Source organism: Leptinotarsa decemlineata, unplaced genomic scaffold (genome assembly GCF_025532065.1).
Source record: "Leptinotarsa decemlineata unplaced genomic scaffold, Ldec_3_MD MMD2_tig00026282_RagTag_RagTag, whole genome shotgun sequence".
Lineage (NCBI taxonomy): Eukaryota > Metazoa > Arthropoda > Insecta > Coleoptera > Chrysomelidae > Leptinotarsa > Leptinotarsa decemlineata.
In genome coordinates this window covers 3,306,945-3,331,419 of record NW_027412668.1, presented here as the reverse complement: position 1 = coordinate 3,331,419, position 24,475 = coordinate 3,306,945, and the positions used below count along the sequence as shown (strand labels likewise).

General features: G+C 35.9%; 1 protein-coding gene across 2 annotated transcripts in view; it reads right to left on the bottom strand.

Annotated features, from left to right (window-relative positions):
• Positions 1 to 4,581: 4,581 nt before the first annotated feature.
• LOC111515673 (nose resistant to fluoxetine protein 6) overlaps positions 4,582 to 24,475 on the bottom strand; it is a 59,081-nt gene continuing 39,187 nt past the window's right edge. Inside the window, exons 7-12 of one of the 2 annotated variants that reach the window (XM_074179625.1) lie at positions 22,048 to 22,210; positions 21,804 to 21,994; positions 17,881 to 18,016; positions 13,831 to 14,008; positions 7,867 to 8,009; positions 4,582 to 4,844 (exon numbers count right to left, since the gene is read on the bottom strand). In XM_074179625.1, coding sequence (XP_074035726.1) covers positions 4,671 to 4,844; positions 7,867 to 8,009; positions 13,831 to 14,008; positions 17,881 to 18,016; positions 21,804 to 21,994; positions 22,048 to 22,210 — 985 coding nt within the window. In that variant the 3' untranslated portion in view covers positions 4,582 to 4,670. The remainder of the gene's footprint in view (positions 4,845 to 7,866; positions 8,010 to 13,830; positions 14,009 to 17,880; positions 18,017 to 21,803; positions 21,995 to 22,047; positions 22,211 to 24,475) is intronic. The other variant, XM_074179626.1, reaches the window with a different exon arrangement.

The window sequence follows — 24,475 nt, the reverse complement described above, 5'->3', positions numbered from 1 at the left end:
AACATATGACCAATTTCGTGAATGGTGCGACAAGAAACAGGAAAAAAAAGGTTTCCGAAAATGTGCTTGAGGAAAAATCAAAAATTATAAAACCTCCTACGTCATGGAGTGGATTATTTTTGAATACTCAAAAAAAAAATGTATTAACTAACATATTGGGATATATAAATCAGGAAAAATTTCCAGCTTGATTGCAAAATGGCTTGGAAAAGACATGTATGAGAGCTACACAGGTCACTGTTTCAGGAGAAGTTCTGTAACTCTTGTGCCCAATGCAGGGGGCAACATTACATCTATAACATGTCACGGTGGCTGGAAATCTGCCTCCGTAGCAGAAGCATGTATAGAAGGTAGTTTGAATAAAAAATGAGATTTCTAAGGAAATATTGAACTGTTCATCTTCTCACAAAATTAAAATACCTGATAAAATTGTGAAATCAACTCTTCAAGAAATATCTAACGTTTCTGATCAGCAGCAACACAGAACATCTTCGGGAATTGATGTTGGGAGTAATTGTTCAAACTTTACACTCAATTATTATTGCAATGAATAAACTTGTTTGGTAAATATTCATTTTGAGGGCACCCGGCGATTTTGAAAAATTTTTGGGTGTACTTACGTATTTTGATGCGTAGATTACGAATCTGAAAGAAAAAAGCGGCGCTCTCCCTCATTTACAAAGTTACGGCCCTTCATAGTTCTGAAAAGGGCAACTTTTCAGCCTTCTTTTTCACAAAATAAACTATTTAAAAGCACAAGCATCTATTCACTAGGTCACCTTTACACCTCATTCCTCCTTCTTTGACACCTTTCACTTCAATAATCAACATTTTTCCAATAAAAATGCTAAAAAATATACGGAGCTGCTTTTTGGTTACATATCTCTATATTTTACGTTTTTAAGGTTAATGGCATGATTGGTACGACTGATGCAGTTCATATTCGTAAAGTAATTCAAATGTTTTTTACCTTCATTGTTTAGATCGTAAATTGGTTTTGGTGGTGTATTACGAATTTGAAATAGTAGGTGGCGGCAAATACCAACCGCTTTTTTCTGAAATGTCACTAGTACTAACCTAAAAATAGAATAATGTCACCAGGAGAAGCATTCGTTTTTAAATTAAGTTTTTTATAAGAAAAATGTTGATTATTGAAGTGAAAAGTGTCAAAGAAGGAGGAATAAGGTGTAAAGGTGAACTATAGTCCGTTCATAATTTGTTGATAGCTCACTGCAAGTTTGACCCTCATTATAGAACTGAAATACAGAGAGGACAGCTAATATGATATAATAACAAAAACCAAACTAAAACTGGCAGTTTAAGATGTTTTCGACTAACCCACCTTGTATCTGAAGAAATACAATACAGCTATAAAACTTTTAATCCGATTATGTAGGTATTTTGAGTGGAAATGAGTGACCAGTGTCGTAGAGTATATGATTAAAACATTAGTTACTTTAAATAAATAAATATATTAATATTCTTAAACAGTAGGTACTGTAAACTGTATTTTTATTTTAAAAAAAATTCTTTATTTTATTCAAAAATAATAAGTTACTTGCAATTTGTAAAAGATACATTTATTTAATTAATACCTATTTTTAAATGATATACACTACGATTACTTACAAAACTATTCAAATTCAAAATAAACAGGATCATCTTCGGAATCCGAGTCGTCTTGCAGGTTAATAATTAGCGGTTGTGTCTCTACAGTCGCATCAATTATATTGTCAAGATCCCACATTTTTTGTTCTTCTTCTATTGCATGTCTTACTGCATCTCGCCAATTTTGTTCTGTAATATGTTGTAAAGACTCATATAACAATTCACGTACAGCTTGTATTTTATATGACGTATTTTTTCTAGCCACATAGCTTTTCATTTGTGCCCAAATGAGTTCAATTGGATTTAATTCACAGTGGTAGGGTGGAAGTCTAAGGACTGTGATGTTTCGTCTTTCCGCCATTTTGTCAACTACGTATTTCTTGAACTTAGATTTGTGTTGCCGGGCAATTTTTAAAAGTTCTGCTTTAACCATTCTATCTTCGTAAGGCAGGGACTTATTCCGCAGCCAGTCAATGATATCCTGTTTCTTCCACGCAGTCGTTGGAAGTCTTTCAACTAGTCGTGACTGATAAGGTGCATTATCTAATACTATAATTGAGTTTGGTGGTATATGTTCAATCATCTGCTCAAAATACTCTTCGAAAACATCAGCTGTCATGTCCTCGTGATAGTCTTTTGTGCTTTTGGATTCAAATTCCAACAAACCATGCTTAGCAAATCCTTTTTCACTGCCAATGTGAGAAACTATTAATCTACTGCCTTTACCAGAGGGTGGGGAAATACCAGTAGACCAACCTTCCATAAAGGCTTGCCTGGAGCTTGATATATTTTTATCTGTCCAAATTTTTGTGAGAGTATGACCTGCGTTTACCCACGTTTCGTCCTGATAGTAAATTGGCCTTCCTTCAGCCCGAAATTTTCGTATAGATCTTAGATACTTTCTTCTCCAACATATTATCTCTTCTCGGTCAATCAAAAGTGATTTTCGGTCTGATTTCTCCCACCGGAAATTTAATTCTTTTAAAACTTGCCACAATTTGGTTCGTCCGACATGAGGCAAATCCGGGTCGTCTCTAACTTCTTGTAAAATTTTGTTTAAGTTGGGTATTTCTTTTTTGTAAAAAAATTCGTGAATTTTCCTTCGAATACCATTTTTGGCAAATTCATCAATTTCAATAGGTTTTCTCCCCCTCTTTAAGTATTCGTTTGTATTTGGGTTAGCTGTACCTCTTTTTTTCTTTCTGATAGGAACCTATATATTGTTGACTCCCCTACGCCCGTCATGTTGGCACAACTCTTGATTATGTTCTGAACAGTGTTTGTGGGATTCTGAGAAACCAGAGCATCGTGAACGTTCAAAAGAATAGTCTTCTCTCTTGGTGAATAGACAGACTTACTGACTGTACGCAACAGTACCGGTGTAAAACTTGATGATGTTGATGATGATGACGAAGCCATCGCAAGCAATCAAACAAAACAAGCAGGAACGAAAGGTACGTATATGTTTGTAGGAATATGAAAAAAAGTTACTCACGCACTGCACAAAATTCGCAAAATAAATATTAGAGACGTTAATTACTGCCGTAGACGCCGAAACACCAACGAGCTGTAAATTAAATGCGATTAAAAATGTACTAAACCAAAAATTATTTTCGTTCGTAACAACTTCACCCTTTCAAGGCAAGTTTCGAATATAAACTGAAGCTTTATATTTAATGAATAAACACCTCAGGAACCTCCGCCTATGATTTTACGAGTTTTACGACCGTTTTATGACTTGGGCCCTCATTTTGTGCTATCGACAAATTATGAACGGACTATAGTGAATAGATGTTTGTGTTTTTAAATAGTTTATTTTGTGAAAAAGAAGGCTGAAAAGTTGCCCTTTTCAGAACTTTGAGGGGCCGTAACTTTGTAAATAAGGGAGAGCGCCGGTTTTTTCTTTTTCGGATTCGTAATCTACGCATCAAAATACGTAAGTACACGCAAACATTTTTTCAAAATCGCCGGGTGTCCTCAAAACGAAAATTTACCAAAAGTCAACATTTACGCATCAATAGAAATGCAGAAATTTCAATTTTTTTCAAAGTTGTACAAAAACACTATTTGCCCGGAAATATACTTCTTGATGTATTCGTATTTGTATCTGTTTTATTTTGGTAATACTTACATATTGTTCGAGAGAAATTGCCACCTATGAATAATCTTCTACACTTTTCCGATACCCCAGATAAATTCGTGTGAAAAAAAACACCCTCGAAGTAGTCAAGATATGTAGATGCTAAATTTACACCGACTGATTTTTGAAATAATATGACGACTACCACGAAAACCAAATTCATTCCCATGTTTCAAGGGAAAACTCGCCAACTCAACTGAATTTCAACTGATAGTCTCACACTTAATGTTTCACACCGATAACAATTCCACTGACAAAATGTTTTACACGGTCGAAGAATTTTTTGAGTTCGGTGTTTCAAAATGTTGAATGGAACATTCAATTTAGGCAATTATTATGCTTATTGTCATTTTTGTATATTATAATATATTATAGTTTATATCGTTTGAGCAAAATAATTACGAATAACTGAACTGATAACGATATCAGTCGAAAAAAACTAATGTCATTCTCATAGACCTCATTAACCATGAAATTTCGTTACATTTACAATTTCCTTAGAGATAGTGTCGAAATGAAACGCTCATAGCTGTGTTATAAAAATAAAGATTTCGAAACTGATTATGATATATCCAGCTCAAGATTTGATAAATATGGAGTGCCCCGCGGATCGATTGGGTCCACTTCTCGGACGATTTTTCTTCGAGAAAGTAGCATTTCCCGGCATAGTCCCGGACTAGAGGATTGAAAACCCATAGATGCTAGAAATAATTCATAAATCCAACAAATAACACATAATATTTAGATACAATTCAGTCTAGTAATCAGCCTTTTCATATTTGACAAATGAAAAGAATTGAATCTTTCAGGAACGGGATAGATAAAATATCACATTTCAATGAAACATTTTATTCAAGATCATAAAAAAAATCATTTGCATACATGCGGCACTGAGATATCTACAATTTATTTCTAATTCATTTCAGGAACTAGGTGGTTTCCATTTCATACCACCGGCAGACGACATCACACCAAAAATATTTCTCAAAAATTTTATAAAATACTTCTCAACTTCCGGAGCGGGCATTTCAAACATCAGACTCAGAATAAACGAAAGAAGTAGTGACACTGCGGTGGTTCCCCAACTATTCACAACCTGTAAATAAATGGACAGTTTCTGCGCTGTTTATAAATTCAAAAGGCAAACTCATAGGCAAGGAGTGAGGAAAAAGTATAATGAAATTCGCGGATCTGATAATGAAAAAAAAAAAAAAAAAAAAAAAACACACACCCTATAGTCTATTTCTTGAGCAGCGGAGAAATGAGTCGTTTTCAGTAAAAGTTCCATAGGCGGGCATAATTGAGTCGGTTGGAGAGTGAAAAATGTAGTACTCATTTCGAACACACAACGAAAATGTTGTTGTATGATTTGATATAACAAACCTCAAAAGACTTTCAATAGTTGTATGTATACGGTGTGTTACAATAATATGCAACACTCTCATCAAAATATTCAATAGATGTTTCAATAAACATCTAAAACTGTATATTTCGATAAAAAAAAAACTCTTTATTAAAAATAATTTTCAATGTATCACACACCTGCAATTTGATTCAATTTCACATAATTTATTTTCACTAACTGATTCCACATGTAGATACAAAGATAATAGTTTCATTGGATCAATCAACAAATCAAAACTAATCAGAAAGAAAAGAGATACTCAAAAAATTGGAATTAATGCGTGCAAAAATAAAGACATTTATGAGTAGAAGCATTCGTTTCAAAAGATGCAAGATTATTTCTTACATAAGTCACACATTTGAATATATATGCAAGCAATCAGTCTTATAATGCGCTTTTGTGCAACAAATATTCTATTGAGATCTCTACCACATCCCCATGACATTATATTTAAGAAAATATGCGGATATGTCATTGCAAAATATATACTTAAGAGATTTTTTTTATCTACAAGCAATTTCATCTGCTTAGTCGCGAAGAATGCTGCATTAAGTTTCTTGCAAACCACATCAATATGTAAATCTCAATTTAAAGATTCATCTAACATGGTTCCTAGAAATTTAACATAATGTGATATCGCTATTCCATCAGTAATGTCAACTCCATCTTGAATGTTATTTTTTCTGTTATAAAATTCCATCGAAACAGATTTGGAGGTATTTAATATTAAGTGATTGAATTCACACCATGATGTAAATCTATAAATAACTTCTTTGACTCTTGTTAATACATTTTCCAGTGTAGACCCAGTGATTGTCATTGTGGTATCATCTGCACACATAGTTATGTGGCAATTGTTAACATGTTCTGAGAGATTATTAACAAATACCACAAAAAGTAAAGATCCCAGTATTGATCCCTGAGGTACTCCTGATGTCGCATCATGTTCCTTGGACACAATATTGTTATATTTGACTGTCAAATGCTGATCACTCATATAGGATTTTATCTAAGTCAGAATGTTATGTGGAAACCCAGCCTCTCTAACTTTATATACAGAAAATCTGATAAAACAGTGTCAAATGCCATTGACAGATCAAAAAAAAATTAATTACAAAACTATTGGCATCAACTTCGAAGTATATGTTATTGAGATAATCATAGGCAGCAGTTTCTATGGAACGGTCTTTCCTAAATCCATGTTGATTATTACATAGTATATTATTTGACTCTAAATAATTCACTATTCTAGTAGCCACCACTTTTTCATACAATTTCGAAAGAGAACAAATTAATGAAATTTGTCGGTAGTTATTCAGGTCATTTCCATTTCCTTTTTAAAAAGAGGAATGACTAAGGTTTTCTTGAACTCTTCTGGAAAGTAGCCTAGCATGTAGGATTGATTCATTAGATAAATGAGAGGAGATGCAATAAGTTCAAATATGTCTTTAACAACTGGTATTAACATGTCATCTGACAGTATGAATTTCAGCTTCAGTAATCGGTCCATTTGCAAATGTGTGTACAATATTAACATTCGTACTGGTTGTACAGGGTAATGTTACATTTTGACCTAAGTGTGTGGAAATAGCCGTTTTAGCAGAATTTTCAAAATGATGGGCAAATAGGTCTGCCACAGCAGAAAGGTGTTTAACCACAACTGATTCATGACGGAGAGTGATAACATTATCAGCATAACACTTTCTTTTCTTCCCAACTCTTTGTTTACTATATTCCACGTTTCTTTAGTTTTGTTACTGACATTGTCAATTTTAGTGCTTAACGTTATTCTTGTGTTGTTTCAGCCCAGATTTGTATACAGCCATATTAATAGGGTCAACTTCTCGATCAGTTGTTATTAGAGGGAACGTATCTCTTAGATATTTTCCTTTCTGGGCAACATCGTCAGAAATCCAGTTATTATTAATGCCCTTGTTTTTTTGGGACATGAGACATCAAAACACCAAGAGAGGGACTCTAAGAAAAATAGAACCCATCATGATTAGTCATATTATATAACGTTGGAAACCATATTGTAGTACTGAGTCTAGTTCCTAATTCATTGATACTGCTAGTATTGACACGTCTTTTTACTATAACTGATTTAACAGAACTTTTTTTTCATTATTATTTACTTTTTGTTTTTTAACGGTTAATATGTGGGATAGATGATCTGCAATGTTTGGTTGTACCAATACACAGTTATTTCTTTACAGAAATTGGTTACCATGTAATCATTACTAGTGCTACTAGGTTTTGCCTTTAAGAGGATCCACTTTTCATCACACGTGATGATCCGATCCAAAAAAGGATCGTTCTGGTTGCTCAAAAGCAAAGACCTCGAAACATGACAATTTCTGTCGATCGTTCAATTTGAGAGGCACCTACTTTTCGAGCTTTTTGATATTTCCAATAAGTTTCAAACATATGAGAGCTGATGCCCCCACACATCGTTTGTGATGGGTCAGTCTCCACTGGGGTCCTTAAATCCTCTTCCACTATCAATGAATATTACTGGAGTTTTTTTCCCAACATCAAACCGTTATTTTAACACCTTGACACGTGTTTCGATCACCAAGTGATCATCTTCAAGAGGAAGATCAAACAGTTTGATCCCACCTTCATTACCATTATATTTGAAATGTACAAATGACAAGAAAAGAGAGAATTGACAACGTTCAAAAATTCAACTATTTTTTTCCTACATGCTCACCACTTGAACTATGGAGTAATTCACCACTGTTTTCGTAGAAAAGACTTTTGCTAAAATCCATAAACCGTGAATGATGTATGCACAATAGGATAACCTGGCTACCACTTGGAAGAATGGCATTGACAAGAAGCTGTTCACAAAATCTGAAAAAAAGAATGGGTACACAAGCATTCAGTCACTATCAAACGAATGGAATAAGAATGTTTCTTCAAATTTTAGATGTATTCTCAATGATTATGCTTGTCAATAAATACTATCCCAGTGCTAAATTTCTTGGTCTTAATCTGGATGAAAATGTATCATAGAGACATCTGTATCTTTAGAGTAGGGAAGTTGAATGTAGGCCCACAACACTTAGGCGACATGTGACCCATTGTACATCCTCTCAAGAAGTGTTCCTCCTAGGTCATCGTCCACCCTGTCCTTTCCAGGAAGGTGGACAGGTCTCTGGACGACATCTCCTTTATGTCGGCAGGTGTAGGCCAAGACTCGCCGAACACACACTCTCTTATTGACTCCGGACATTTGCATAGGACATGCCTGATAGTTTCATCTTCCTGTTCAGGTGTGTCCACTAGCCCTATATTTTGGAGGCATTTCCTTAGTTGACAGTGACCAGTCAGAAATCCTACTGCGTGGATTTTTCCTGGTCATCGCCAGATATTTCTTCGGCGCCAGCTTCTCAGGGTCGCCCAGGGTGATCCTGGGAAAATTGCATCCTTTGATTTCATCCCATCTCTTTAGGGATTGAACATGAGTGTGACGTTTGGCTGGTTCCGCAATTGTCGTAGGTGCCAGTAGGTCCTAAAATTCTTAGTCCAGCTGCTTCCTTGGCTAAAGAGTCGGCAATGCGATTACCTTTACTCCTGTCGTGCCCTTTGATCCACCTCAGGATAATGTTATTATCTACCGAGGCTTTGACGGTAGATTTTGGTAACACTCTAGTACTAGCCCTGAAGCAACACGTTGTTTATTCAAGGCTAATAGAGCTTGCTTGATATAAGTGCAGATTGCTATGTTTTTGCCAGACATTCCTTCCCTGGTTATTTCTTCTGTGGCGGTTGAGATACCAGCCAGTTATGTTTGAACCACACTGGAAATTTTTCTTTTCCCATCCCCACTCAATCCTTAGGCTTAGTGATATGGAGTACACTCCACATCCTGAGCTTTCTTTGGTTTTGAGACGTCTGTATATATGCGTATTGCATTTGTAGCATCTGTAGTGTTCTGTTTTATTTGTATTTTGTAGAGTTCATTAAACACAAACCTGGATTCAACTGCATCACTGGTTGCCTGCAGTAGAGGTTGCGCAGTAAGCGCTTCTCGGCATTAGATCAGCCTCAATAAATCTTTTTCCTGAAGTACGAAAAATCACTCACTAGCAGCGCTAGTAGTTCGGTAGGGACAAACACTTCCTAATCCTCATATAAACATATGGTAAAATACAATTAAAAAAGAATGTTTTTCGATAACTCTTTGTAAATTACTCATAAAAGTAACCGAACTGCTATAAGCTTGATAATTCCACTGCTACCTAAATCCAAATTCTAAAAAAAAATAATGTTTCTAGAAGAAGCGACTTTATTGAGAAAACTTGACGATTTAGGTATAGGAACATGATATATCATCTTGAAGCATTTTTTACCATCTTTCAATTTATCGAGTAATATACAGGGGGTTTCATTTGAAAAAATGAACTTTTGACTACTTTTATGCACAATGGAAGTAATAGTAATTTTAGCACGCCCTGTATGATATGGAGTCGATTTCTTGGTGTTATTTGAATATTTTGAGTTTGTCCAAACTATCATCAAAATATCAACTTTTCATGAATTGAGAGTACTGATGAACTTAATTTCAATTAAGGCTATGTTTTGGACCATATTTAGCACAATTTATTTTTTATCTCGAAAACAGATAGAGATAGGTATAGGACATTATTAACAAAAAAGTATTAAAATACCAGAGCAATTCCAAAAATGTATTAATATACGGGGTGTTCCTTTTGAAAAAATAAAGTTGCTAGGACTTTTTGATGGAAGTGGCAACGCTGCAATGCTGAAAATATTTTAGATCGATATAATAGGTAAGGAAATGTGAGAGGTGTAATTTTCAGAAAAATCATGCTTTGCGTTTTCCAGAAACGTCTATAACCTACCATCACCGTGAGTCACGTTGTATAGATATCATATACATATAGATAGTAATGAAATAAAATTATTCAATTAAAATAAATGAATATGATTTAATGAATGATTGAGATTATATCTCATTCTAATCAATGGTAATCAACTATGAAAAAATTACTATTAATTTCATGTTTAGAGCATACATATGAATATTTATTTATTTTTTGCACTCTTAAATCCCTTCTCCTCGAAGCATGTATCCATTTTTTACATCTAACCTCATTAATATGGGATTTCATAAATGGTATAAAAAAACACGTTTTCTTCGGGATATCTATTATCCGCTGTACAATTCTCAAAAGAGTAATGCTTTGTTGGCATCATACTAGCACCAAATAATTTTTCATATCATATTCATATTTTTAAATAATAAATTAATATTACGTAAATAACACTGTGTTACTTGTGAATAGTTTATGTTTGTCCCTACTACTAGTGCTGCCTCTCGTGACACATTCGCTGTACTACTCTCAGGAAAAAGGCTCATTGACCCATTTCTACTTCGAGGTTTACACCAACCGTGCGCAATCGTATGGCCATTAACGCAACCTCCTTAACGTATAGGCCCAGAGAACCTATAGAACTTTCGCTCTGTACGTTAACATAGGTCTTACTACTGCAGTGTAGATCCAGGTAACCACACGGGGTGAAAGACCCCATGCGCGTCCCACTGTCCTCCGACATTGTTCATAAGCCACATATGCTCTTTTTGCTCTACTCTGTAGGTGAGATTTCCATGTAAGCTTCCTGTCGAGGATAGTACCAAGGTATTTGACCTTTTCAGAGAAGTTTAGTTTGCTTTCGAAGATTTCGGGAGGTTTTAGGCCCGATAAACTTTTTTTCCTGGTGAACATCTCAGTCTTCTTGGGATTGATTGACAGTGAGTGTTCCTACACCATGTTTCTATCAATTTCAGTCCATCCTGCGTTCTACAGCACAGTGTGTTCACAAATTTGCCCATCTGCATGATAACTATGTCATCTGCATATGCAATTGTGTAGAATCCATTATTGTTGAGGTGATTAATTAGGGTATCCAGAACTATATTCCAAAGAAGGGTGATAAGACCCCTCCCTTTGGACATCCCCTCATGATCAGTCCTCTCACTCCAGTCAACAGTCCTCTCAACAGTGAATGATGTATGTACAATGGGATAACCTGGCTATCACTTGAAAGAATGGCGTTAACAAGAAGCTGTTCACAAAATCTGAAGAGTTGGTACATACAAATTCAGTCACTATCGAAAGAGTGGAATAAGAATATTTCTTCAAGTTTTAAATATGTTTTGAATGATTATGCTTGTCAATAAATAATATCCTAGTGCTAAATTTCTTGGTCTTAGTCTGGATGGCAATGTATCATGGAGACAACATATTGAAAGAATGAAAAAAAAAAATAGCGCCCATAATTGCAATTTCCTTTGGCCCAGAACCCTTTTGTGGTACAGCAAAAGCGCTGCAAAAAACTTGTAACAACAACTGGAAGGAAAAACAATCTCAGAAATGGTGGAATAAGGTGCCGGGTATGAGACAGGCCAAAGAGTTCATTAAAGAGCGATCGCCAAAATTCACGGAGTACCTACTAAGTCTGAATAGGCGATCAACTAGAGATCTGGTCGGGCTATTGACGGGACACTGTAGACTCAACAAACACATGAACAACATCGGACTGGCAGACGCAGCCCTATGTAGGCTTTGTCAAGAGGATGAGGAAACCTCCGTACACATACTATTGCGAAGGCCTGTCAAGGATAAGGTTTGCAACATTAGGGGAGGAAAAACCACGACCCTCTCAATATATGGGGAACTTGAGGTCTGGCCTATGGAGTCTAGTTACAAGGACGGGCCTGGACAAGGAACTCTAGCATACATTAGGGCACACACAATAGATCTGCAAAGGTCGCAGTCTAGTGGCTGAATGAGCCAGAAAAACTATCAGATATGTCATCTCTGCATTAATTCGAATCACGTACCTTCATTCATTTGGTCAAAAATAAACTCAAACATTTGAATCTGACTTTTGAAATATCAATAATCACCAACAAAACCATTTGACTAGATATTCAGGCAATGTAATATGTATATATGTTTGTATATACAAGGTGTTCCGAATTAAGTCGGCACCATTGCCAACTCCATTATTATTGATGCTACGAATTCGGTTAAATGGGCAAACTAGTGGCATTTTTGATGTTATGGTTTTTTATGTTAAAATATTTTATTGAAAAGAAAAAGATAATGATGTAGATAATGTACTAAAAACTGAAAAATAATTTGGGAGATCCTAGGTAGCAGTCATCACAACACTCTATGGTATTGATCACATAAAAAAATAATAAAATCGTTGGGCGTAATATTTACATATTTATTTATTCAGAGATAGGCTTGTCTGGCCATCAGAAGTGCCATCAGTACCACAACTTCATCGCCCATGGAGATCCTTTTAGATTAGATCTACCTCCTCTCCACATTTTTCTGGAGAGAGAGGCTAGATGGACTGCATATAGACTTCTGCACATTACCAATTGCACAACTCAACTTAATGCAGAGTGCAACAGACTGTTGGTCGACATTGGAAGTCACAGCATTCTGGGAATGACCTCTGAATTTATGCCTCCAATTGTCAACTACGAACTGCCTTATGAAGTACTGTTCCCGAGTAGATAGCACTGGGTCCTCCGGGAGAAGGAAATTTTAAGAGCAGATAGTTGTTGATTCACAGATGGATCAAAAACACCTTCTGGTTCCGGTGCAGGTGTTTTCAGTCGCAGACCCAGGACAGAGATATCAGTTCGCCTAGGGATCTTAGCGACTGTATTCCAAGCGGAAATTTACGCTATTGAATTGTGTGCGGAGAGATTGAAAGAATCCAAACTCATACACAAGTCAGTAAAAATATTCTCGGACAGTTAAGAGGCGTTGGAAGGTGCTGCAAGCAGCTTCGTCGGACCAGAACCTGTCATTGGCATCACTTTAGGCTATACCAAACAAAGATTGAACACTTGGATGACAATAAGATTTATGGACTTCTGGCAGAATCTTCCAGTATTGGTTTATTCACCCTATGGAGCTTGATACCAAACAGTTGCTGGACTACAGTAGGGATGAACTACGATATCTAACAGGCTTTCTCACAGGTCACTGTCATTTGAATTATCATATGCAGAGACTTGGACTGTCGGAAGGCAGTGTGTGTCGCCTCTGTTTGGAAAATTACGAAACAGCAGATCACATACTTTTTGCCTGCCCCGCTGGGATCCGAATCAGGTTATTAGAGTTCGGCAGAGCCGAACTCCAATAACCCACCCGAATAGACCCACTCATTTTGGACCTAACCTAACTTTACCTAGATATTTATTTATTCACATACTTACATATTCTATACATATTTACTCATCAATACCGCAGATTGCTGAGAAGAGTGGTGTGATGACTGCTACCTGGGACCTTCCGAATTATTTTTTACTACATTAAAACCGTTAAACATATTTTTTTCTAACTTATTTTATTCTCCAGTCTTATGAGTTGTTCCTAGATAGGTAAATAATTCATCATGTAGAAATTTGGTAGATAGTAATATCCATAATGATTCAAATTAATATTATAGCACGACACAGAATTTATAAAAACAGTATTGCGACGCTCGAGGATGTGTGTTTTGAAAACGTTATAATGAATTTTCATCAAATATCGGTTATTTCTATCACATTATTGGTTGAGAGACTTTGAAAATCACTAAAAATTGTTAGTAGAGTGTGTATATAAAAAAATCCTACCTGCATTATTCGTAACACACATTATTATAATAGAACAAACGCATATTGACCAGACCAGTCTGTGAAGCGAAATGAAAAGGGCGTTTTGCCAAACTGTGTCTTCATTCAGACTCAAAGGTACGAAAATACATGTGGCTAGGAGTGCAAGGCAAATTATCCAGTAGAGAATTTTCAAAACCTGAAATAATATTTCAACAAATATAGTGATATATTATATAATAGTTTGGATGATGCAACTAATTTTCCTTTGTTTAATATTAACGTATGTCACAAAAATTATTTGAAGCTTCATAACTTCTATTTATTATATGCGAGCGCTTTCGACAGCTGGTCGTACTATCTTCAAAGCTCAAACCTCAACTTTGCCCAATTCCTCGTATAAGGAATTTCACATATAGTCGGTGGGCACGGACAAACTTCGGATATGCGGTTGGTTACCTCGTTTACAGGCAGATGGGGCGATGACAAACCTGTTGTTTGTTGTTCGCTTCAGTCTAGTTCGAGGAATGATACTCTGTAGGAATTCGATTTTCAATTATCGGAAATTATCAATTTTATGTTGATGATAGACACTACATTGCACTCATGAGTGACCAAACAGCCCAAAACCGGTCTGCAAGTATGTTCCAATAATTGAAAATCTATTGCGGTAGTTGTTATACTAACAGCATATGCAGGAATAACTTCAGTGAAGAATCCTGCACTGACACCTGTTGGATATAATCCAACGCCCGTCGTGGTGTAAGTCAGGGGAGTAGTTGTTTTCTGATAGGTGTCAGTCCAAGTTGAGACTGGCCTGAAAGAGTCGTTTGATTTATAGCCAGTCTGCGAGTATGCCCACTACCATATGTGAATAATAAAATATATTGGCAAGGATTGGAAACGATGAAAGCAGCGTAAATAAAGAAAAAAAATAAGAAAATTTATTCCTCTGATGCATGATTTCCTAATACTTCTGCTTCTTCTTCTCCTCATTGTTCTTCTTCTTCATCTTGAGTGCAAGTAAATTGCTTCAATAGTGATACATTGCATATCTCCTCGTTGGTATTAAATGAATCCTCAACTGTTAGTGATTCAACATTGAAGCACGACCGGCCTTGACAATTTGTACATAGAACAGAACTAAACAGTCCAACTTCTTCATGTCAAAATCATGTACTATTTTTACATGCAATAGCTAGCTGTGCTACGACAGTTTTTGAAATGTTTGAGAAACAAAATTCAGTTCAATGTGTTGAAGTTTTCGAAAAGATTAACCCAACTCCACACAAGAAGTTATCACCAACTGAATTCGCTTGCTCCTCTCTATGTATGGAGCTCCTAAAAAAGCTACGTGCTTAGATAAGTTTCGAAATGCATGTTTCGTTAAAAATACTCGAAATAAAAAACAAGTGCAACTAGTTTGTCTTCCTCTAACATCAGCAGCTGCTCAGTAGCAAGTTGGTCGACAACACATTAGAATCAGTTCAGACCCCGCACCTGCGCCGGAATAACTGCTGAACACAATTTTTTGTAACTGTGAAAAGGGATGTAGTCTAAATGTGGTTGCAAAAAAAGTTATTGATCGTTCACAACACAACAAAGTTTTTGTTTCGGGGTTGAAATTAGATGATTTTAATGTATTTCCACGTGTTAAAACCGAAAGTGACCATAAAAATTATATATTAGCTCTTGTTTTCAAGATATAGTATCATTATATTATATATATATGTATATTGAGTTTTCAACAAATGAAATATTTCATCACCAACAGTTGGTACACATGTTTGTTTACATAACACCCCTCTCATCAGCTGTTCTTAAGTAGTAAACATAACCTATGTGAGTTTGTCAATTGTACGCACGTGGTTGCTATTGAAATTATCGTGTGAAGTTGATTTTTAAATTAATTTACGTGCTGATCTGAAATGCCTCGAAAGTGTGTGAATTCTGTCGATAGCTTTTGCTATATATGTGGTGAAATAACATTTAAGGCTCAGAAACGTAAAATGACACCTATCGTTAAGACAGCCTATGAACATTATTTTGGTGTGAAAGTTGGGGACCAAGATAAATCATGGGCTCCTCATATATGTTGTAATTCTTGTTCCGTCATATTGCGAGAGTGGCTGAAAAATAAAAACCGGGCAATGGCTTTTGCAGTACCTATGGTTTGGCGTGAGCCTACCAATCATACAGACGACTGTTATTTCTGCTTAACTCCTCCCATTAAGCAAGGTTTATCTATGAAGAAAAGAGGAATGGTTAAATACCCTAATCTCCCATCTGCTCTTCGGCCTGTACCACACTCAGACAATTTGCCAGTCCCTTCTCCACCCCAAAACTATGAAATTTTAGAGGAAGGTGATGAAGACTGTTTAGAAGGAGCAACCCATCCTTCTACATCCTATGACCCTGATTTTGAGGTAAGCGATAGGTCTAGTGATCCGCACAGAATTAGTCAAACAGAGTTGAGTGACCTTATAGGAGATCTTCGCTTGTCTAAGGAAAAGGCTGAGCTGTTAGGGTCAAGACTACAACAGTGGAATCTTCTAAAACATGATGTGAAAATATCTCAGTACAGACAGCGTCAAAAAGAAAACCTCGTAGTTTGTTCTGATGTTAATGGTTTGATGGACTGCTTGAATTTGGATCACACTCCATCTGAATGGAGACTGTTTATAGACTCTTCAAAACTAAGCTTAAAAGCTGTACTTCTGCATAATGGAAATCAGCTACCCTCTATTCCTATAGGTCATGCAGTTCACATGAAGGAAACGTATATAAATATGAAAACACTTCTCCAATCAATCAAATATGAACAACACAAGTGGCACATCTGTGGTGATCTGAAAGTCATTGCTATACTCCTAGGAATGCAATTAGGGTTCACCAAGTACTGTTGTTTTTTGTGTCTGTGGGACAGTCGGGATAGAAAATCTCACTATAAAAAAATGAACTGGCCTACACGAGACCTAAACCCTAATGAGAAAAATGTAGTTTACGAGCCTCTTGTAGATCCTAAGGATGTTCTCCTTCCCCCATTACATATTAAGTTGGGACTAATGAAAAATTTTGTGAAGGCCATGGACCAGGAAGGACAAGCTTTTAAGTACTTGAGAGCAAAGTTTCCCAGGTTGAGTGATGCTAAAGTCAAGGAAGGCATCTTTATTGGGCCTCAAATCCGTGAGATCGTAAATGATCCTGCTTTTGACATGATTTTAACAGGAAATGAAAAAAGAGCCTGGGAAGCCTTTAAGGGGGTTGTACATGGGTTTGTAGGTAACAAAAGAGATGATAACTTCACAGCATTGGTTAAAGAGCTTCTTCAAGCTTACCACCAACTTGGATGCAACATGTCCTTAAAAATTCATTTTCTTCACTCTCATCTCTCATGAAGCAATGCTTGCAGACTACTGCTGGTCTGTGTGTAGGGATGCTCCAGAAGTGTTTTATAAAAGACAAGCTAAACGACAGCGATCTTACAATGAATCGGATGGACTTAATTGAAATTTGGTGGTACAAACTTCTTTTATTTGTCAAAACACTAAGAATAATGTTTTTTCTATTAATTTTGTACTTAAAATATTCTAAAAGAAACATAACAATATTGTTTTATGTACTTTCACTTTTCACGTATAGTATAACTACTCTTTAAGATTAAGTACTGTGTATCTCAAAAACCAGAGCTAATAAAAATTTTTCATTGTTATTTTCGTTTTTATCACCCCAAAATTAGTAGAAATTGACTAATTTAGTGAAGGAAACATTCAAAAAATATTTTTTTGTTGTGTCGTGATCTGATCTACATTTTTAGTTTGAATTGATTTTATGATAAAACTAGCTGTTTAGCTGAAATTCGCGAAAAATCCGTGTTTGTTACTTTTGACCCCAAGTAAATTTTTTTCCAGGTATCGGATCGATGAGGATTTTTGACATTTCATTTATGATAGTGTTTTGAATAATCCTACCAATTTTGAGCTGGGTGCGAATTTTTGTACCTTCATTCCTATTTTTTGATGTAATTCGACCGAGTAATAAGTGAACCTCCTCACTTCTTACAATACTTACTATCGGCAGCTTATACGTTCTTGGACTGGACTTTATATTATAAATTATATATCCGCATATCATTCCAATGATGTAAGGTCCACATCTAGTATGCGTTAGTTTATAGTAATATCTGTTATAATCTTCTGTTTTGTCCCTGCAAACGAAATATTAGATATCATAGACATAATTTTTATATTTGTATTAGAATTTCCTGACAATGAATCTCTTCAATTGCTCTGGCAATGAATTGTAGAGTTTTACAGCACCAAAAAAATAATCTCTGAAACTGTGCAGTGCGATGTCCTGGCATAGATAATTTGTTTCTATTTCTAATATGTATTGAATGGATATCTTCACGCAGAATCAGTTTTTGTATTCAAAGGTGAGAGTGCGAAATGGTAATCAATTCATGAACAAAACAACCCAGAAATTGAATCATACTTACGAATTCCATAAATTAGACAGCAACAAGAATTTTGAACTTTTTGTATTATTTTTTTTTCTGAATCATATAAGTATTGCTCGTATATGAAGTCACACTAGTTGAAGTAGCTTAACACCAAACTATCACAGAGCATTTTTTAAAGGAGTGCAACAGGCTGCTAGTTGACCCTGGAAGTCACAGCATTCTGGTAATGACCTCTGACTTGATGCCTCCAACTGTCAGTCGCAGACCCAGGACAGAGATATCAACCTGCCTAGGAACCTATGCGACTCTATTTCAAGCGGAAATTTACGCTATTGAATTGTGTGCGGAGAGATTGCAAGAATCCAACCTCATACACAAGTCAATAAAATTTTCTCGGACAGTCAAACGGCGTTAGAAGCTCTTGGATCCTACTGAGCAACGTCTAAATTGGTAGCAAATTACCAAAAACAATTCTCCTCGATAGGAAGACTCAACATATTGTCTCTGGTCTGGATTCCCAGCCATATTGGTGTGGAAGGCAATGAGGCTGCTGACTCCCTTGGTATTGCAAGGTGATGGATGCCAAACAAAGATTAAACACCTGAATGGCAAGGAGATTTATAGACTTCTGGCAGAATCTTCCAAGATTGGCTCACCCCAATGCGTTTATTTACCTTTCGACGCTTGATATAGTCTATCCATTCCCAATTGGAACGGCAATGAAAATAAGAGTACAGTCATAAACATTTCTTGCATGTGGCCCCTAGTCGCCCAGATAGTTAGTAAACGTGCTATCAAATGTAGTTAAAGAATAAAGGCTCGGCTAGCTGAACTGGCTGAATACTAATTTTCTGTTCGTTTCACAATATTTATTTATCAGTGCCGTGTGTTCGTGGGGTTAGGTGAGGTAGTGAGTGGTTTTGAAAACTTTTTCTACAGATCAATTACCCTAACACCAAACTGATATTTTTGCACTCGACGCGCGTTTCGCTAACAAGGTTAGCATCTTCAGGAGAAGCAAATTGATACTGAATCTAAAAACAAGGGCTAGCTGTTTATATACCTAAAGTTTTTTGGTCCGATGTGGACTTTGTTTGTTAAATGATGATTATCCTAATTGATTTTTCGGTAATTAACTAGTGGAACCACCACCTGCAAAATAATTTGTCAACAATAGATTAAAAAGCGGACAAATTAATTTGCAGGTAGTGGTTCCACTAGTTAATTACTGAAAAATCAATTAGGATAATCATCATTTAACAAACAAAGTCCACATCGGACCCAAAAACTTTAGGTAGGTAAACAGCTAACCCTTGTCTTTAGATTCAGTATCAATTTGCTTCTCCTGAAGATGCTGACCTTGTTAGCGAAACGCGAGTCGAGTGCAAAAATATCTGTTTGGTGTTAGGGTAATTGATCTTTAGAAAGAGTTTTCAATTACTACACCAAAGGTTCCAATCTCATCGTTTGAACCAATTTTTGTGAAAATCTTAGTGATTTTGGGTACATTCCTCAATATGCCTTTCTGGAGACCTTTTGGAACAAATGATAACATTACATGTGAGGAATCTGTGTCAATCGACAGGGATCAGGAATTTGAAAATAAGGACTTACATGTTCAAGTTCAGCGAGTAATTTTAAATATTCATGAATGCTTGAAGAAGGAAAACTGTCACACTTCACACAATGCTATTGTGAATAGAATATGCGAGTTAACGAAACTATCTCGTTCGACAGTTCTTCGAGTCGTTAAAATAGGGTATGTCATTGACCATGCAATGAAACGAAAATAAAGGAATAAAAAATTCGTAAACGTTGATGGTGCTACAAAAGATGTGATTCGGCAAACAATTTATGGTATTTACCAAAAAAATGAAGTACCAACCTTGGAAATGATTTGGTATAAATTACTCGACTATCCTGATTACAATTACAAATCTTTGGAAACTGTACGAGGTGTCTTATTGTCTTGTGGTTTCAGATAAAAAAATTGAACAATCGGATGGTCATAATGGAATCGACACGCATTGTTCAACTCCGACAAGAATATTTGAAGCGAATGAAAAGCTACCGAGAATCCAGCAGACATATAATCTACCTCCACGAAACTTGGTTTGACACCCATGATGTTGTCAAATATGGCTGGGTAGACGAAACTAAATATTGTGCTTCTTCAAGAAGAAAACGTGTTATAATTTTGCATGCCGGGAATGAAAGTGGTTTCGTACCTAATGCTTTGTTTCTGTCGGCCAAAAATATAAAAGATTCGTCTGCTGATCACCACGAAGATATGACAGCGGCTTTTTTCGAAACCTGGTTCAGTGAGCAGCTTCTCCCAAATACTCCTCCAAACTCGGTTATTGTTATGGATAACACTTCGTATCATTCTCGGTTATTGACTACAATACCGAACAATAACACAAAAAAAGCAGATATTGTTGATTTCATGCGAAATAATGAAATGGAAATACCCGAAAAGATTTCAACGAAAAAGGTATTACAGGCGACCATAAAACAACGTAATTTAAAAAAAAAGACTATATTATTTATTCGAAGTGTGAAACACGTGGTCATCTTCTCTTACGTTTGCCTCCGTACTATTGTGTGATCAATACAATTGAAATGGTTTGGGTCACAATGAAAGAAAGCTTGCGGAAATGTAATCAGTCACCAACTTTGAATGCTGTAGTGCTTGACAATATAAGGCGAGTGGTGAATGAAGTAGGTAATAGTGATGTGTGGAAGAACTGTGTGGCCCACGTTATGAAAGAAGAGAACAAATATTTTGTGCAAAGTTCCATAAATCTGATCATTATTCAACCCGATGATGATTCCACCTCATCCGAATATAGCGAAGAAGAATTTTGATTTTTCTAGCAATTTTGTTGGCCTCTATTATTTTGTAAATATATGTTTGACGAGAATTTGGTGTGATTATTTGTGTTTTCATTGTATTTTAGAGTTTTCGACTCGAAAATCAACTACTTTAAATTTCGAAGTTTCTCATAATTACCCATGGTGGAAAAATTCAGTTCAGATAACTTTTTCATGGGGTGATCAATTGCTATGATTGTAATAATAAGTAACTGAAAAACTACCATTGAAAAATAATATGCTGACGCCTATGTCGAGGCGGGAATTCCTTCTCTGTGCTGTTCCAATTGGTATTGGGAATACTAAACCAAACAGTTGTTGGACTACAGTAGGGATGAACTACGATGTTATCATATGCAGAGATTTGGACTGTCGAAAGACAGTGTGTGTCGCCTCTGTTTGGAAAATGATGAAACAGCAGAACATACTTTGTGCTCTGCACATGACCGGTGAGTCTAACTAAATTCGGTGTCGAGCCTCACCCCCAAGTTTTTAGCTGAATTGTCAAGATAGTATGACCTAGTTCTAATTGGATATTGTTTTCTACAAATTTACGATTCTTCTGCGATCTAAAATGCATCATCATTGTTTTGTTAGGATTAACTGATCACATCTAGATCAGCGTTAAACAGAGGTACTTACGTAGAGAGACACTTACGTATAGTCTATTCTCACAGTTGGCAACGCATGGATATAGCAGCTCCAGAATGAAGCTGCAGCACTAAGTGAAACCAATAACCCCATACCAGTCAAGGTAAGTTTGCTCCATCTTTTCAAAAACACCATTATCACGACTGCTACGATGTAACACTGCATGTCTACTCCTAGATACCAAGCCGGAAGCAAACACTACAAAAAATCATAAGAATGACAGGTGACAGGTATGTTGTAGGTATTATTACCTGTTCCTGAGGATAATAGTTCGGAATATAGAGTAAAAAGGCCCACCAATGGTCTATACAATCATCAGGAATACTTGAGAGGTCTCCCCATAAAGGCCCTTCACCGATGTTTGTGGACAGGGTGGTTATCATCAGAACAACCATTGCTAGGACTGGTGTTAATCTACAAAAAACAAATAACAAACATATGAATCAAACCGCGTGTCTCTTTACTTGACGTAAGTATTCATTGTCTTATAAAATACAAAATTACACACGAGAGTACCAACTACATCTGAAATGATATCAACCAAGCCGAAAAAATAGGCTAAAATCATGTGATGAAAAAAAAATTGACAGGATTGAAATTTGATGGTTCGTATTGGAACCTCTGGCGTAAAAGACCAGACCAGAACAAAAATTACGGACTCTCGACCTCAGCGTCCATTGTGAGTCATAATTATGAGTCATAATGATCTACTGAGGGAGCTAGGTTAACCTCATTTTGAGTCATAATGACCTCCTGAGGACGCTAACTTGGTTGACGAAACGCGCAGTGAGAGACCGTAATTTATGTTCTGGTGTTGGAAAAGTGTTTTCTCTAGAAGTTTGAAATTTGCTTAAATTTATCGAATTCAGCAGCCCATTCAGGACAGCGTTTTTGGGACTTTATTTAAGTGGGGGCAGATGGAATAAAGATACTATGAGAGCATATCATTCAGCAGATGAGGTACTAAGTAAAAAAAGGATGCCTTGAAAAATAAAGAACGATGGACAGGAACAGAAATCTATCATTCATGTTCTTTGGCAAGGTATTGAGGCAAGGTATTCGGGTAGTCCAGTAGCCAAGATCTTGTTGACAAGACAATATTGGTGAACGACATGCGATTCATCCAATTTCAAAAGTTGCAGTTTCCTAAAATGTGTAGTGATGTGTGCTTGAAGGGGTGACCGCTTTTATAAAACAAATGCATTGATTTTGTATTTTTTGTTCTGCTATGGGCCTCTTATATTTAAGCTGTATAAGCTTCGGAGCTGTATACGCCCCTTTTTATACAGGGCTATTCAAATTCGTTTCTGTACATGGGGATCTCGTAAACGATGAGAAACAGAGTGTCGGTTAAATTATGGCAAAGTTGCGTATTTTAGAGACCTATCCAATGATGTAAATAATTCGAATATAGCTCTTTTGGTTCTGGAGATATGTAGGAAAACCCAAAAAATCCCAAATTATTTTTTTGCCTATATCTTCTTTATTCGCAGGCATATTGAAAATCTCTCCACATTTTGCTAATGGCACTTGATGTGGGCTCTCAGAATATATCCATGAATCTTTTATACAGGGTGTCATCTGACTTGGGCCACCCCCATCTTTGAATTTTTAAATACGGACCTGTATTTTTTGTTGTAGTTTTTGAATCGTAGAAGTTCACTTCATACTGAGAACTCAAATTCAATTTTATATTTCGTGATTTTTCAGTAATATTAGATTATAATTGTGTGAATTATTCCCTTTTAAGTCCTTCCATTTCGAGACAAATAATGGGACAAAAAGATGGTCGGCAAGATCACCAGATCTTACTATTTTGATTTGAGAGATAGAAAATGTTTCGAAATGGAAGGACTCTAATTCGAACATGTATTGCGCCAATAATTTTTTCGGGTACCTATATAAATTACTTCATTTCAATTTTCATCACAATTATAGTTTTCGTTTCGGATGTTATCATTGCTATCATTTCTTTTTCTGCTTATTAAAACAGATGTTTCAGATAATCATAAAAGGTTTTCTTATTCGAAGTTCATTGTAGAAAACGTTCAGAGCAATGGAAAAAATATGAATGGTTACCTAAAAATGAAAAAAAAATTCTCGAAAAATTCTACGATACATAGGGAGACGTGAAAGTTAATTATGTTTTTTTTCAACTCAGTCAACCAATTTCCAGGGCTGTAATTTAAAAGGGAATAATTCACACAATTATAATCGAATATTACCGAAACATCCCAAAGTATAAAATTGAATTTAATTCCTCAGTATGAAGTGAACGTCTACGATCCAAAAATTACAACAAAAAATACAGGTCCGTATTGAAAAATTCAAAGATGGGAGTGGCCCAAGTCAGATGATACCCTGTATAAAAGATTCATTGATATATTCTGAGAGCCCACATCAAGTGCCAATAGCAAAATGTGGCTAGATTTTCAATATGTCTGCGAATAAAGAAGATATAGGCAAAAAAATAATTTGGGATTTTTTGGTTTTTCCTGTATATCTCCAAAACCAAAAGAGCTATATTCGATTTCTTTACATCATTGAATAGGTCTCTAAAATACGCAACTTTGCTATGATTCAACCGACACTATCTCTTGTCGTTTACGAGATCCTCATGTACAGAAACGAGTTTGAATAGCCCTGTATAAAGAAAACTGATTTATCGTACAATAATTC